At 36.5% G+C, this 14,796-nt stretch overlaps 1 protein-coding gene across 1 annotated transcript in view; it reads left to right on the top strand.

The window, feature by feature from the left end:
• Positions 1–14,796, top strand: part of RYR2 (ryanodine receptor 2) — a 303,963-nt gene that overhangs the window by 88,826 nt on the left and 200,341 nt on the right. Inside the window, exon 3 of the mRNA XM_032443314.1 lies at positions 7,077–7,181. Within this exon, the coding sequence (XP_032299205.1) occupies positions 7,077–7,181 (105 nt within the window). The remainder of the gene's footprint in view (positions 1–7,076; positions 7,182–14,796) is intronic.

Genomic DNA, 14,796 nt, shown 5'->3' with positions numbered 1-14,796 from the left:
TCTGAAAATCAGAAATAATTAACAGACAGTAAGATTCCTTACTCTTCAGGCTAAGAACACATGAAAGTACAAATGCTTATTTCAAGCCCTTTAGACAAGTGTGTAAACTAGAAGTGTCAAGTTGGCCATGCAACCAATACTGAATGCTTGAAATGCTTTTGGGAAAATGAGTGAAACAAAAGAGTAGCCAGCCATCTGTTTTTTATGTGCTGATTTGCAAGACTCTTGTTTTTCTGCCATGTGACTTTCCCATGAAAACTGAGGAGAAATATTTGTCCTTTCACGCCGATGGATGCCATAACTTGCTACCAAGAGAGTAACTGCACCATTCAATTCAGGGTGCTAGTTTATCGATACTCTGGATTGAAAGGAGGAAACTGAGCAATTTGAAAGGGATGAGAAGTTGAATGTTTTTTGCCTTCATGCTTAAAAGTCAAATACTGTGTTAATAAAATACTAGTAGGATTTCATAACTCTCTAAATGGTGGCAGAAGTGTTGGGATAAACAAACACGGGCATAACTTTAATTTCTTAAGCAAAAGTGCATTATCTCTTTTTAGTATTTAAGAAAAATAAAGTCACCAGACAGTAACAAATAATTACATGTTCAAATGGTGTGCGTAAACGCAGAAGGTCAGAGTTTGGGATGCTTTTCCTGGATTTTACTTAATTTTCCATGATAATTTTTGGACGTTTGCTGTTTGTTTAAAAGTCCATGGGTATAAGTGGTGGACTTGATGCTGACAACAAACCACTTTGACACCTCCGGTCCATGTTCTCTCATGGGAATGAATACTTAGCCAATACCTGGAGGACAGGCAAAATGCTATGGGAAATCACATATGATGTATAGTTGCATATTCCCATCCTATGTAATATTTCTTACAATTAATTAGCTTAAGATGTGCTTTCTCTCTCTCTTTTTTTGTCATGGCTCTTCCAAATACCCTTTACAGGCTAAAAGGAGTTTTATAGTTCCCTGTGCTTCAGCAGAAGTATTTGATAAAGCAGGGTTGTGTGGGTCTACTTCTTTGCTACCTCTGCTTGCTGGCTGGATAGCTGGGTGAGCTGGAAGGGCTGAAGCAAAAGTTTTTCTTAACTGAGTGGGACAGCTCTTCATGTCTCACAGGAAGATAATCTTGCAAATATGATGAGTTCTTGGAGTGCTTTTTGGATTTTGCTCCTTAGGTCCTGTCTTAACTCCCAACTAGTTATAAAGAATACATTAAGTTTCCAGGTATTTGTACTCTTTTCTTGAAATGTTTACAGAGATGTCATCCATAAAAAACATTGCCTTTCTATGAGAACTGGCTTCTTAAACACCATTAAAATAAATATACAATTTGAATGTCACTAGGCTGATTTCAAGAGCCTGATAAAATCTTCTCTTAACAATCCTGTAAACTCTACTTTTGTCTCACATCTGTATGTCTTTTAATGCTAACAGCTAGTAAGGAGTTTGAGGTTTTCTTGGCACTTCTCTGAGTGTCAGTTCTAGTTGCACAGTTCAGTGTTTGCACCTTGTGATAAATAAGGCAATTATCCAGGGAAATATGAATAAAAATCTTCACAGCCATCATTCAAATGTCTTTAGGTTACATAGGATGAATTGCTTGGGATAGTTCAGCAAACATTAAAACCATCAAGGTGTGTACTGATCATTAACAGACACAGCAGGGACAAGTTGTTTCTGTGCATATGAGGAAAAGTGCCAAAGCTCTGTGATATTTTGATTACTATGGGAGAGCTAGTTAAAAAGAAAAATATAGAGTATAGGGACTTCATGAGAAGAATAGATGGAGGTCATAGAAAGCAAACATACTATTCCTTATAAGTCTAAGAGGATCTGCTAAGAAATCATTTGAGTGCCCATTGTGTACAAAACAAGCTCAGTTGTTACTGTGATCAGCTATGCATATGGAATTGAAAAAAAAGCTTCATCCTATTCTTTCATGCCAGAGGCTACTTCATTAAAAGTTACCTTATCAAAGCCATGAAAGAGAATGATGAAATTGGTTAGCTAATTAAAAACACCTGTAGTATTGCTATACAAATATTGATTTTTAATCCTTGTAATTATTTCCTCAATAATTTCATTATTTGAAAACTCTTCCTAGGAACACAAATACACAAGCCTTTCTTTGTGACTACTTATGCAGTGTATTCTTCCTGTGCAAGAAGTGTCTGTTAAATTCACTGACAGTTCAGTTGAACTTCTTTCCTGCATACTGTTTGGAGCTTTTTGCCTTTAAGTAGAGTAATTTAGAATAATTAAATTTGGTAGAGACGATAAATTGCAATGAAAAAGCACATGGCTATCTTTGAGAACAGCATTGCTTGTTGGTTACGTATTATATGTCAGTTGAAGACAGCCTTGAAAACTTGACGATACAGAATGGTTAATTTGAGAGAAAAGATGTAGGTTGCTTTTGATGGGAGACTTGAAAAGCATGCAGCATGGTGAAGATAATAATTCCTGCTATGAACTTACTTTTTTTTTATTTATATGAAATCTCAGTAGATTAAATTTGTTCAATTCAGCCTCACAGATGTAATATGTCATTGCAAAATGATTTTCTTCTCATCCATCTCATGAAATACTAATGATTTTATTGAAGGGTGATGATGCCTATTGAGGTCAGAGTAGAAATAAAAGCAGCTATGAACCTAGAAAAGCAACTTGGAAATTTTCAAATAACTAGGTAAAGAAATAAAGCTGAAAGTAACGTTGCTTATTTCTAGGGATGGAATCATGTTTGCTGACAATATATAATATTCTTCAGTTCTGTACTAATCTTTATGTGGCAGAAATTCTATTTACATTTGCAGGATTGTATGTACCATATTTTATGAGCAAGTCATATGTTATTCTGGGTTAGCATTGTGTGGTGCTCATGGTAATGGTAGGGAGACTGCATTTTAAAACAGCCTCTTAGTTTTGTGGTCATCATACTATATTTTGCTTGTAAATGCTAATTCACTGAAATCTGGAAAAGTACATAATTGAAGGCATCCAGCATCCATGATTCATTTGTGGGTTGGACTACAGTTACAAATATCTTAAAATAGCATTTCACAAGTTTCGCTTATAACACCTTTTTAATAAAGGTTATGATTATCTAATTTGCAAATCTACCTTCCATGGAGGAAAACACAATTTACTAAGCAAATATTAGTACGGAAAATGAGTGTACACAGGAAGAATAAAGAAATCTAAAAGTCTCTAAATAATCTAGTAATTACTTCAGTAATATAAAAGCTTTAAACATTTAATGTGAGGATTATTTTACTATTTTTTTTTTAGTTTTTCAGATTGTAAGGTGCTGCTACAAGCAGAGATGAAGTGTCAATAGAAACAGTTAATATTAATTATTTTTCTTCTAGCTGTCCCAACTCTACTTTTGAATTGAGTTCCTAGTTTGTTTCATAACTTATTTTTTATCAAGCTGTTTGCTTGATAAAGAAGATAGAAGAAGAGGATGACAATGTAAATGTTTATCAGTATGCTTATTTATATCTGTTGATCTCTTTTCATTTGATCATGTTTTCAGTTTGCATTATTTTCTACTCAAAATTAACGATTAATTATTATTATTAAACTGCTGAAAATTTCCAGCTGGTTACAGGTTGCTTTGGTATTCATTAAAAGCATGCATCAGTGCCTGATTGCTCGACACACACCAAAATATTTTAAATCTTTTGATAATTTGATGGTGTATTTATAGTCTATCAAAGAAATTATAAAGCAAAGTACTTAATTACTTAATTAGACATTAATCTTGTCTGCGCATCTGAGTAAAGCCTGTTACTGCAACTTTGTTACTATAGCTTCCCATTGCAGTCCTTATACTGTGTGGTCACTTTCAGGACTGGAAATGAAGTCTGCATGATTTTTATGAAGATATTTTCTCTGTCAGAAATGTTAGGCAGCAATATGCACCACAGCATGCCTTTATATTAAATATTTTTTCTGCCTAGGAGGTAACATGAGAAACAAGGTAAACAATCTGAATACTGCCAAAGACTGCAGATGTTTTTCCTTCTTTTTTTTTTTTTTCTTTCTTGGAATGAAGAGGCTTTTCAGTACAGATACCTTCAGTCTCTGGTGATATATCAGCTGGAAACTCACCTCCTAAATCCATACCTTTAAAAGCATCACCATTAACATGGGCTGGGTTGAGTTTGGCAGAGCCGTAACTTTCTGAGCTGAGTATGTTGTCAGTTCCACATGTGGTGCTTCTGTCCCAGCTAGGCCTGTACTGTAATTACTGTATGCAGAATGCAGCCATGCCTTGGATCCTCCATAGAGAGGTTGTGGGTGGGGAGCTGCCAGACGGGAGAAGTATGATTCATGTGCTTACTGCAAGTGTCAGTAAGTGCATCAGCCCTGAGATCTTGGAAGATATGTGTCCATGTTGCTCCTGAGGGGCCACAATGTGGCTGGGTGTGCTTACAGTAGAGCTGAGGCACTGCTCCTTGCCTGGGGAAAAAGGAACCGTCTCTAACATTTTGCTAGACTATAAGAAGGTGCCTCTTTCACTTCATTAAAGCAAAACAATTTAATATGCTTTTCCTTTATTGCTCTCTGGCTGTTCAAAGTGTGTGTTACCTGCCAGGAGGCTAGCGGCAAAATGTTCTCTGGGACTTCATTTCTCAGATTTAATGCTTGTGGCTTTGTTGAATGTAAAGGAGAATGGAATTGATGAAGGGGGAGTGGCCTGGTTGTGATGGTTTGATCACTGAGTGCAACGATGGAGGATTTTTCCATCTTTTAGCAGATATAAAATGTAGGGAAAGTTAGTAGTTTATGGAATTTTATGTGAGATGCATATTATGCCAGGAAAAATCTTACTGTAAATGATAGCAATAACAGGAGCATTGCTACAGTGTATAAATTAAAACCAAACACTTACAGAAAATACAGCCCTGGCTCATTTCTGAGCAGTATGTTTTTAAACCTTGTCGATCAATTCTCACCAAGGAGAACTTGAGATGAGCTAGGCCATTACACTGTTAATTTCTGGGAGACTTTCTGCAATGGAGAGTTGTATTCATGTTTATTGAGCAGAAACAACACACTGTAACCTGCAATCTTTGAATGCCCTCTTTCCCACTTCGTAAAACATGGGATTAAGGTAGTTCTTATTAATCTGATGAGTTGTCTGTTGTCTTACTGCTATTATTGAGAGGACTGTTAAGATATCTAAGTAAACACTAAAAAAAAGAATGGCAACAAGAACACTTAAAAGTAAGCTGGGACCTCATTCCTGGAAGAGTCAGATTAACAAGATTTTATGTACAAGTATCACTGAATGAATAAGTAGAACTCCCATGCAAAAGAGGGTGATTTTTAATGTTTTTGATGTGACTAAATTTAAGCTTTGTTTTAAATTTTTTTTTTTACTGAAATATAAATAGTGGAAGGTAAGGAAGTGTTTATTAATTACTAAACAGACTTAAATTGCTGTAAAGTTAGGACAAATGAACTACAACTGAAGAAGCTGCAGTTAATATAAATAAACCAAGTAATTTAAATAAACTTTTTTTTTCTTTTTGTAATTATATATATATGTATATATATATATATGTATAAAGGAATGGAATTACATTTAGAATTACCTTTTGCAGTTTAGTGTTAAAGGCTTTGGAAGAGGCTTCTTCAAACTGCACAGTTTGAATAAATGTGCATGTTTACAACTTTAGTCCCTGATACATACGGTCTAATTTTTTCCTTTGTTCTTTTGTAACTTGGGCATTCCTGCATTACAAGGCTGTTAGAATTTTAGTAGTAATTTCTATGTTTGTCTGGATGATTAGGCTTTGAATAGTATTTTTTTTTTTTTTCCTAACCACAAGAGCCTGTTTTTATTTTACAGGATTTTACAGGACTCCTGTTTTAGCCCAGGTAGAATAGAATATGGAGAAGCATACAATCCTGAAAGGTTGTGAAGGTAGTGGTTTAGCCTTGACACTGAGTGACTTATGTTTCTGCTACAGAAAATTCATTTTGACCTGGAAACAATCATAAGGATGAAATCTTGCGACTACCAGTAGCTCAAAGATTGAATATTGTCTCCACAGTCTAACTTATTTAGTGGCTGAGAAAAAATAGGAGAACAAAAAAAAAAGAAGCAAAAATGAAGAAAATAATTAAGGAATTTCTGAGGAAGATCTTTTGAGTTCAGCAAACATCTGAAGTGAGAGGCTTGCAGACATACAAAGTGGTGCTTGTTTACCTAGTGGTTGAGTTTTCAATATTTTCACTGTTATCTTGTTCTCAATTTCTGCTGTTGTCTATGTTGTGATTTGCATTCACTACTGTCTGCCTTCTAAAAGATTTCTAAAGATAGAAACGTGTTTCTTCTTATCTTACTTCCATTATACAATAACAGTGTCTCTCTGGTGCAATCATGCAAACAAATTGGGTTGAAATGAATCTTGGAGAGGTCCTGCCCCCTGATCAGAGCAGGTAACCTTCTAAGCTGAGGAATATAAATGACTAATTATTTGAGCTCTGAAGTTAGTTAAGACTGTTTTTGGAACTTTCTCAGATAAGTTTTGAATGCCACTGTGGGTTGAAATGGCCTTTGACAATGTTTTCTACTCTCAGGATGAATTTTTTTCTTCCCCTAATATCTAATTGTAATTTTCTTTGGTACAACTTCTTTCTCTGCTCCTTTTCCTTTCATGAACATCTCCAAGAAGAGTTTGGCTCCATTTTCCCTATAAACACCCATAGACTGGCAAAGATCTGCAAGAGTCCCCTTTCCTTCCATTCAAGCTTCCTCAGCCTCTCCTTTTGGCATGGGTCCTACAACTATGACTGTCTTGGTGATCCTCTGTGGAACTCAGTGCAGCTTGCTGGTGTCTGTCTCATGTCAGGAGGACCCAAACAGGATACTGCACCTCAGAGGGGAAGAACTGCTTCTGACTTGCTGGCTGGTATTAGCTGATGCAGCCCAGGATGTGATGCTGGCCTCAGATACAGCAGATCTCTTGTATTTGCTGAAATTAAGAGAAATTCAAGGTTCAGCAGACCTGTCACTAATGTGATCTTACATTTTTGTTCCATCTAGAATGTGCCGCCTGATTTGTCCATCTGCACCTTTGTGCTTGAGCAGTCTCTGTCAGTACGAGCCCTGCAGGAAATGCTGGCTAACACAGAGGAGAAGGCAGAAGGGGTAAGCTGTTAAATCTTCACTTCTTCCTTCATCTTGTAAAGTACAACTTTTTTCCCCCACTGTAATGCATTTTTTTTAGTGACTGATACAAGCTTTGAGTGTAATGAATTGCTTACATTTAAACTTCCTTTGCTACAGAAGTAGTATAATTTTGTAAAATTCTGAACATTTGCAGTTTGCAATGGAGCTTGCCAGGTTCATAAATACCTTACCTTTTCAGCGTGTTGCAGATCAGTCTAGATATATGGGAATGTTTCGATTCAGTGTCCTACGTTATGAGAAATATGAAGATGGATCATTTGTTTAGAACAGTTAAGACTTTTGATGACTTCTAACTGTATCAAGTGAGACTGTGAGGTGGTTTTAAAATGACTTTTGGTATATGCCGTTTACAGCTGAAAATGTACTGTTAGTGAGTCTCAGTGGAAACTGACATGTTTTTGCACTCTGCAGGAAGAAAAATATAGGAATAATGATAATTATTTTTGACTAGCAAATAGATGTTTATGAATAAATCATATTAGTATTATTTTTTGTTCTCTTGTGTAATTCATTTTATTAGCTATGATGTGGTTTACCGTTTCACATATGAGCTATAGTACTAATGAGAATGCTATGCTCCAACCCAAATCCTTTAAACAGGTAAGTAGGGAAGAATGACATGGGAGTTTTGGCTGTAGGCACAAGAGTTTTTCTTTCACTCAAGAAAGCTGACGGGAGAGGAGCTTGCCTCTGGTTTCTGGGAATGCCTTGAGAAACAAACTTTAATATACTATAGTCGTAAAATGCCAGGTACTGAAACTGAAAAAGGTATATGGAAATCAATGAATTTGGAAAAGGAAATCTAATGGATGATCCAAAATGTGTACTGTCCTTGGGAATTTGTTCTCCAAAAAGACTGACTTTAACAGGGTAATGAGAAGTGCATTTAAAGAAGAGGTGGTCTCAGAGTATGCAGATTGATGCTTCTAAATTAGTATCCCTCTTTATGTGTTTGGAAATGGCAGTTGTAACTGAATGATAGTTATATGTGCTTGCTGGTCTTCTGAAAAACACATAGGAAAGATTAAGCAAAGTCTCTGCATTTGTTTATTACCTTTTTACAGAGTAGTTTACCGTGCTCTCAACACCTATTAAATCCCAGCGCTAGCAGAAGATACAGCTACAGCTATACCAACCCAGATAGTTGATGTTCACTGAATGATGAATAGGTTTATACGGCAGATTTTGCCTAGCTTCTGTACAAGTACATTAGCAATTTGCCTGTGTGTCCCTTGCATACTGATGTATTGATATTAGAGGAGAATAACCTCATAAAACATGGCCTGTATACTGACAAGGTCAAATAATTGTCAGTGCAATTATTTATCTTCCTAGTAAGTCTCTGGAAGCCAGAAATAATGGTAATACTGGAGTTACTGAATGTAAATGATTTGTGCTTTCTATCAAAAATATGTAAATGTGAATTGGTATTTTTCATAGGGTAGATACTTATGTAGACAGCTTCATAACTGATTTAACATCTGATGACTGATGTGGTTACTTTAAGTTTTGAGAGAAGTAATTTGTGAACATATCTGTAGTGCTGTACCTTTTAGGAAGTGTCAATTTTTATTTAGACCAACACTACTTTCTATCACTTAGGAGAAAAAAGTATAGCAGCTCCTTGAAGAATTATTACTGCAATCTGAATTCACTATGAATTCAGTTTTCTAGTGAAGATAATTCTGCAAAGGAGTGTATTTTCAGTCCTTCATTTTCTTTACGATATAAATCAGTCAGGCTGATGTGTTCAAAAATTATCTTTCTGCCTTTTTTTGGGGAGGGGGGGGGTGGGGTAGGAGTTACAGGAGGTGAGTGTTTCTATGTTTATTACACATTATGTGTGCTCTGTCCTAGAAGGGGCTACTATCCAGGTATTATTATTGTTATTATTTTATTATTTTGACTTAGCTTTTGGGGACAACTTTTTATTAATAAGAAAGCAGGTGAAATGTGAAAATGGAAACCCATAGGTTTTATAAAGAATTTAAGACCGGAAAATCCCTAGGCCATCTATTCTCACCCTGGGTGATCTATTCTCACTCTGGGTTGTATGTTAAGTGCCAACAGCTAGTAAAGGCTCACTGTATCTGACATATATAAATACACATGGTATGTAGTTTACTTTAACTTTTATTAATGTTATGTGCCTTAATTTGCACAAGAGATGTTATATTACATGTTTTCACTGAAGTGATAGAGAACTCATGGTAAATTTGTTCATTCACAGAAACTTTCTGCCAGTTCTTGTTTCACTTTGGTCTACCAAAAGACCAGTGGGTGCCAAATCATCTTGATTTTCTTGTTGCATATAGTAGGAGCACAGAGGGTAGGAGAAGCCCATCTGGTTGAGAGGTTCATGAGTTAAGTTACTTCATTGCTGCTTTGTGCTGTGTCCTGCCAATGTGAAACATGCACATGGTCTTTTCTTGCTCAGGCATACATAGAAGAGTATGAGACTATAGGTTTTTTATATCTTTTTTCTTTCTTTTCAATTTTAGCAGCAAATTTTGTGTGATCTTCAGTTCCTCTGCTAAGGGACAAGCTTTGTACTACATGTGTTGATTACTTATAACAGTCAGCTACACATGTTGGAATGTTGTATTTCTGTGTGGGAATGGTGTTTTAATGACTTTTGCAGGAGAGATGTTCCAAATTTGCTTATTCTACATTGAGCCAGAGTTGTTTTTCTCTCTGTTGTTTCTGTGGCCAATTGCATCAAACAACAGCTTTTGATAACTTATTAGGCATACTGCTGATAATATGAATCTCATTACATGTCATTTGTAGCAAGAAAGTGAATGTATAAGTAATTACGATTTTGAATGACACCATATGCTATGTATAAGGGCTGGTCTGAAAGTAATTTAGTCTCCTATTGTATTATAGTGTCCCATGATGTCAGAGGCAGATGGTGGTGGTATGGCAGTGGAGGTTATATCTCCCTACCGGTATTCTGTTACATTTTGTTGCCACATGACAGATAGCAGCAGAGATGCAGTTTGACAAAATTACATCTGCCACTCAAGCACAAAGCTTGGATGTGTGAAATTGAATGTGTGGAATTCTCCCATGTGGAAAAACATGGCACCCACTGGCATTCACTGATACTTGCTGAACATTGTGAAGACCAAAGACTTGATGTGAGCTCACTGCCTGAATTTCGTTTAAAGGTATTCAAAATAAAAGGTAGCGTTTAATCCTCTATTACTTTCCCACTGGTTGATCTTAGTTGTCATATTGACTTCTGAACTCTTCTATGTGTTTTTGGTTTGTTTCTTTTTGCATTTTTACCTTGAGTATTTGTATAGCAGCTATTCCTAGCAGCTTCAGGCCACTGAGGTTTCCTATGCTTTCCAGTCATTACCTGGTAATGAAGATGTAAAGCACTGTCAGTGCTGGTATTAATTCCTGAGAAATACTCCTACATGATTTTGGGGGCAGTATTAGAAAAAATGTGAATATATCTTATTTCACATTTTCTACCTCAGTGAAGAAACGTAAATGCTTTTAATGAGTGTTACGTGATGACTTTGTACCAGAAGAATTTGCTGCAGTTTCACATTTTACTCTTTTTCTGATTGACTTCACTGTGACAATTTTCATGGAGATAGTAGCACAGAACTGTAAGTGGACTTTCTTTGCAAATTTTGATTGCTCCAGAAGCCCTCTTGATTATGAGTATCAGTCCTGAAATCAGAAAACGGATGTACAAAATAATCATATTGGAACATCTGAACTTTGCAGTGGGTTTGAATGCGAAGAAAACTGCAACCAGTTCAGTTCTGCCAAGGGGGTAGAATGGGAAAGCTCTGTAGTTAGACAGGTGGATAGTGGTATGAAGATGACCCCCACAAGCCTTTCCCAGGAACTGCAGTTCTATGTAGCTTCAAGTAGATGAGGCACAGAAATTGAAGTTAGAGTTGCTTTGGGTTCCAAGTGCACCTGGGAAAGAAATTGAGAATATCTGTACAAAAAGCACCCAGATGAAATTGAATGGAGTACATGAAACTGCCAGTTTGATGTAGTGAGCTGCCATGAAGGCTGCTGAGAAATATTGGCAGAGAGATTAGTAGGGGTAGCTCAAGGTTTGCAGTGAGTCTCTCGGTTTGGGTGAGAAAATAAATGGATTGTCTGCTTCTGTTTTTTACCAGTCAGTTCTCTTAGGTATTATCCCCTTGCCATCTATAATCACTAGCTAGTTAGTGTAAATGATTGCAACATTCAGCATTCAGTAAAGAAAAGATTCCCTGTGAAGTTGTGGAGTTGGTGGTGTTTTTTTTTGTTTTTGTTTTTGTTTTTTTTTTTTTCCTTAAGATACAAATTTTAAGCACAGAGAAACTGTAAATAGGGTGGTTACATTTTTCATAGAGAACCACACAAGTTATTGCAGCAGTACTGTTCTGAATTGCATTTGACAAAATAAAAGACAAGCCTCCTCAAATCCCCATATTTTGGTGCTGTTCCAGTGTGCTGAACAATCCTATGTAAAGCCAGAGTTATTTTCTTAAAGCTACTGGATAATTCTCTAGAGAAGTCAAAACACTAGGTCAGTCTTGCTACAAAATTACTGCCCAAGCATATGAATTGTAATTGACCATTGTATTATTCCTAGTTTTGTATGTTTTGATACCTCACAACTAACTTGTCCAAGTACAGAGGTCTTAGAGATGTGCATGCAGCTGGTGGAAGTTATACACAGAATGTGAAATAATGTTCGGATCAAGTCTCAGGCATCTTAAACTTGACTGTCAGATTTGCATATATTTTCATTTTAGTAAATCTGTCTTTTAGTCCTCGGTGTATTGAAATTTAGTCTGGAATATTGTAAAAATTGAATGACTGACTGTGAGATTAGTATAACAGTAATTAGCACTGTGATTTGATGACATTTAATTATGATGAATATCACAGAATCACAGAATTATCAAGGTTGGAAAAGACCTAGAAGACCATCCAGTCCAACCATCACCAATACTTCCCAGCTAAATCATATCCCCCAGTACAACATCCAAACGTTTCTTGAACACTCCCATGGTCGGTGTCTCCACCATCTTCCTGGGCAGTGCGTTCCAGTGCCTGACTACCTTTTCCGAAAGTTATATTTCCTAATGTCCAGCCTGAATCTCCTCTGCTGCAGCCTGGAACCATTCCCTCTAGTTCTATCACTGTCTACATGAGAAAAAAGGCCGACTACAACCTCCCTTCAGGAAGTTATAGAGAGCAATAAGGTCTCCCCTTGAGTCCAGTACACTGTATATCCAGTACACTGGTTGCATATGGAACTGGGATTAAATAAAAAAAAATAATAATAACTAACCTTTCTGTTTTGCATCTTGAATGAGGCAGAGTTCATATCAAAAGTGTAATGACGTACTGTGGAAGAGTACGTTATGAAATAATATTATGAATTGATTGAAATTAAGGTTTATAGGTAAAATGTCATTTTCTATCTTGTTAATGTTTGCTTTATTGCTAATATCATTTTGTAAAACTTAGCATAATTCTCTTGAAAATGACAAGCCTGATGCTTTATAGAAGCAAAGATTTTTGAATTGAAATTGCTTGTGGTTGTATATGATAATTTTCTGATATTGCTTTATGTGTAATATTAGTACAACTTTTCATTAATTACCAGATGAGCTCACAGCTGGGCTCAAATCTGGATAGCGTGATACTCAGGCATCATATTTTCCTCATTTTGTAGTGCTCACAGTTGTTTGTTTAAACCACGCTATTTTTGAACTGATTTAAAATGCTGTGTTTAACACCTCAAATTACATATGAGAAAAGATCAGTATTTGCATTTGTGGTATAAAAACTTTTTGCAGACTTTAGCTTTCTGGAGTACTTAGCTAAATGTGTGTGAAAAATTTCATAAATGGAGGGATCCTTTGTCTCTTTTTTGAGGCTTATAGTGGTGAGTTTAATGTATATTCAGATGGTTGGTATAAAATGCTGTCAGTGTAGGAACTGCATGTCAGTGTTACATGGGCTGGGAGTATGGGAAACGTTAATGGTGTCTGCAGTGCTGCGTAACAAGAAAGTCGTCTGCTGTCAGGCAACTCCATAGGACTTCAGAACAACTGCATCTGGAAGATTAGACAGGGCATTAATTTCTTCTCTTGAAATGTGTCAGGGGGCTGATCCTCCAGGATATATCATACCAATACCTTCTGTGGTGATTAGTAGGTTTTCCTAATGTAGCTTTGTTTCTAACTCTTTTTCTCTGCAGAGTTCTACACCTTGGGGTGCTTTTAGTGATAATGATGCTCTACAGGCATCATTGGCTTACATGCTGTTCAGGTTTATATGGCCCTCCCCGTAGGGGCTGTGTTTGAATGCCAGATACATGTGAACCATTTGAAAGAAGTGGTGGAGCTAAGTCTGTGAACGTGAATAGTACTGGACAGAAAGAATCATTTGTATTGGAAAGGACCTTTTAAAGGTCATTTAGTCCAACTCCCCTGTAATTAACAGAAATGTATAAAGATGGCATAGGTTGTCCAGAGCTCTGTCCAGACTGATTTTGAATGCTTCCAAGAATAGGATATCCACCATCTCTCTGGGCAACCTATTTTTATACCTTGCCAACCTTATTATATAAAACTTCTTCCTCATATCCAATCTGCATCTCCAATCTTTTAATCTGACGTTATTTTCTCTTGTTGTATTCTGACAGAGTGAAGAGTCTGTCCCCTTCTTTCTTATTAATCCTTTATAATCCTAAATAGAGAATGGGACGCAGCTGAGTTTTGGAAGAAGCAGGGATCATGTCCGCATTGCTTGTGTTAAGCATCAGATTTGGTGATAAACCTGTATGGTTTCCTGGACAGTTACCGCTGGACAGGACAGGCACTGTAGTCATGAGAATTCACATGTGTGTATGTGCGCAGCTCCCAGTGACAATAAGAAATTTGAATCCATGTTTGCTATGTCACTAGATGAATCTTGAACATATCAGCTAAAGTGTCAGGTCCAGTGAGAGAGAATGTTAATGAATGTTAAGCCTGAAAACTGTCTATGGAAAAATGACATGGTGCTCAGCCGTTCCTTGATGACTAGGTAGTGTTGTTTTGCTGAAAAGGTTTGCTTTCAGATTATGGTAGGTAGTAGTGCTTCTGAGCCATCAAATATTTTCTTTTAGTAGCTATGCTAAAGCCAACAGCCTCACAAGCAGGTGTGTGTGTTAGTGACCTTTCTGAGCTATCAGTACTTATGTCAGTCGGTTTTCTAAGTGAAATTTAAATCTCTGTTTTTAGAGAGGATTAGAGATTAGGATTTTAGAGAGGATTCCTGAGAAACAGGAAATATAGGAAACACTTCTTGCAGTAAAGGCAACTAGGGATGAAGCCCACTTACCCAATCCATTCTCTGTCATAAATACGCTGGCATGGATTGAGAGGAGAAAGAGTGCATATGGTGGATTAGTGAGATATCTTTTGAAATCCCAGTGATTTCTATTACTATTTTTTTTCCCCTCATGAAATCCTAATCACTTCATAGGTGATTTAAGGAATTTTTTTGGCTTAATGTAAAACAGTAGACAAAATAATGCCTTACTGTATCCCTT

The sequence above is a fragment of the Coturnix japonica genome, chromosome 3 (genome assembly GCF_001577835.2).
Source record: "Coturnix japonica isolate 7356 chromosome 3, Coturnix japonica 2.1, whole genome shotgun sequence".
Taxonomy (NCBI): Eukaryota; Metazoa; Chordata; class Aves; order Galliformes; family Phasianidae; genus Coturnix; species Coturnix japonica.
The sequence above is the reverse complement of the archived record's forward strand: the minus strand, read 5'-3'. Positions and strand labels throughout refer to the sequence as shown.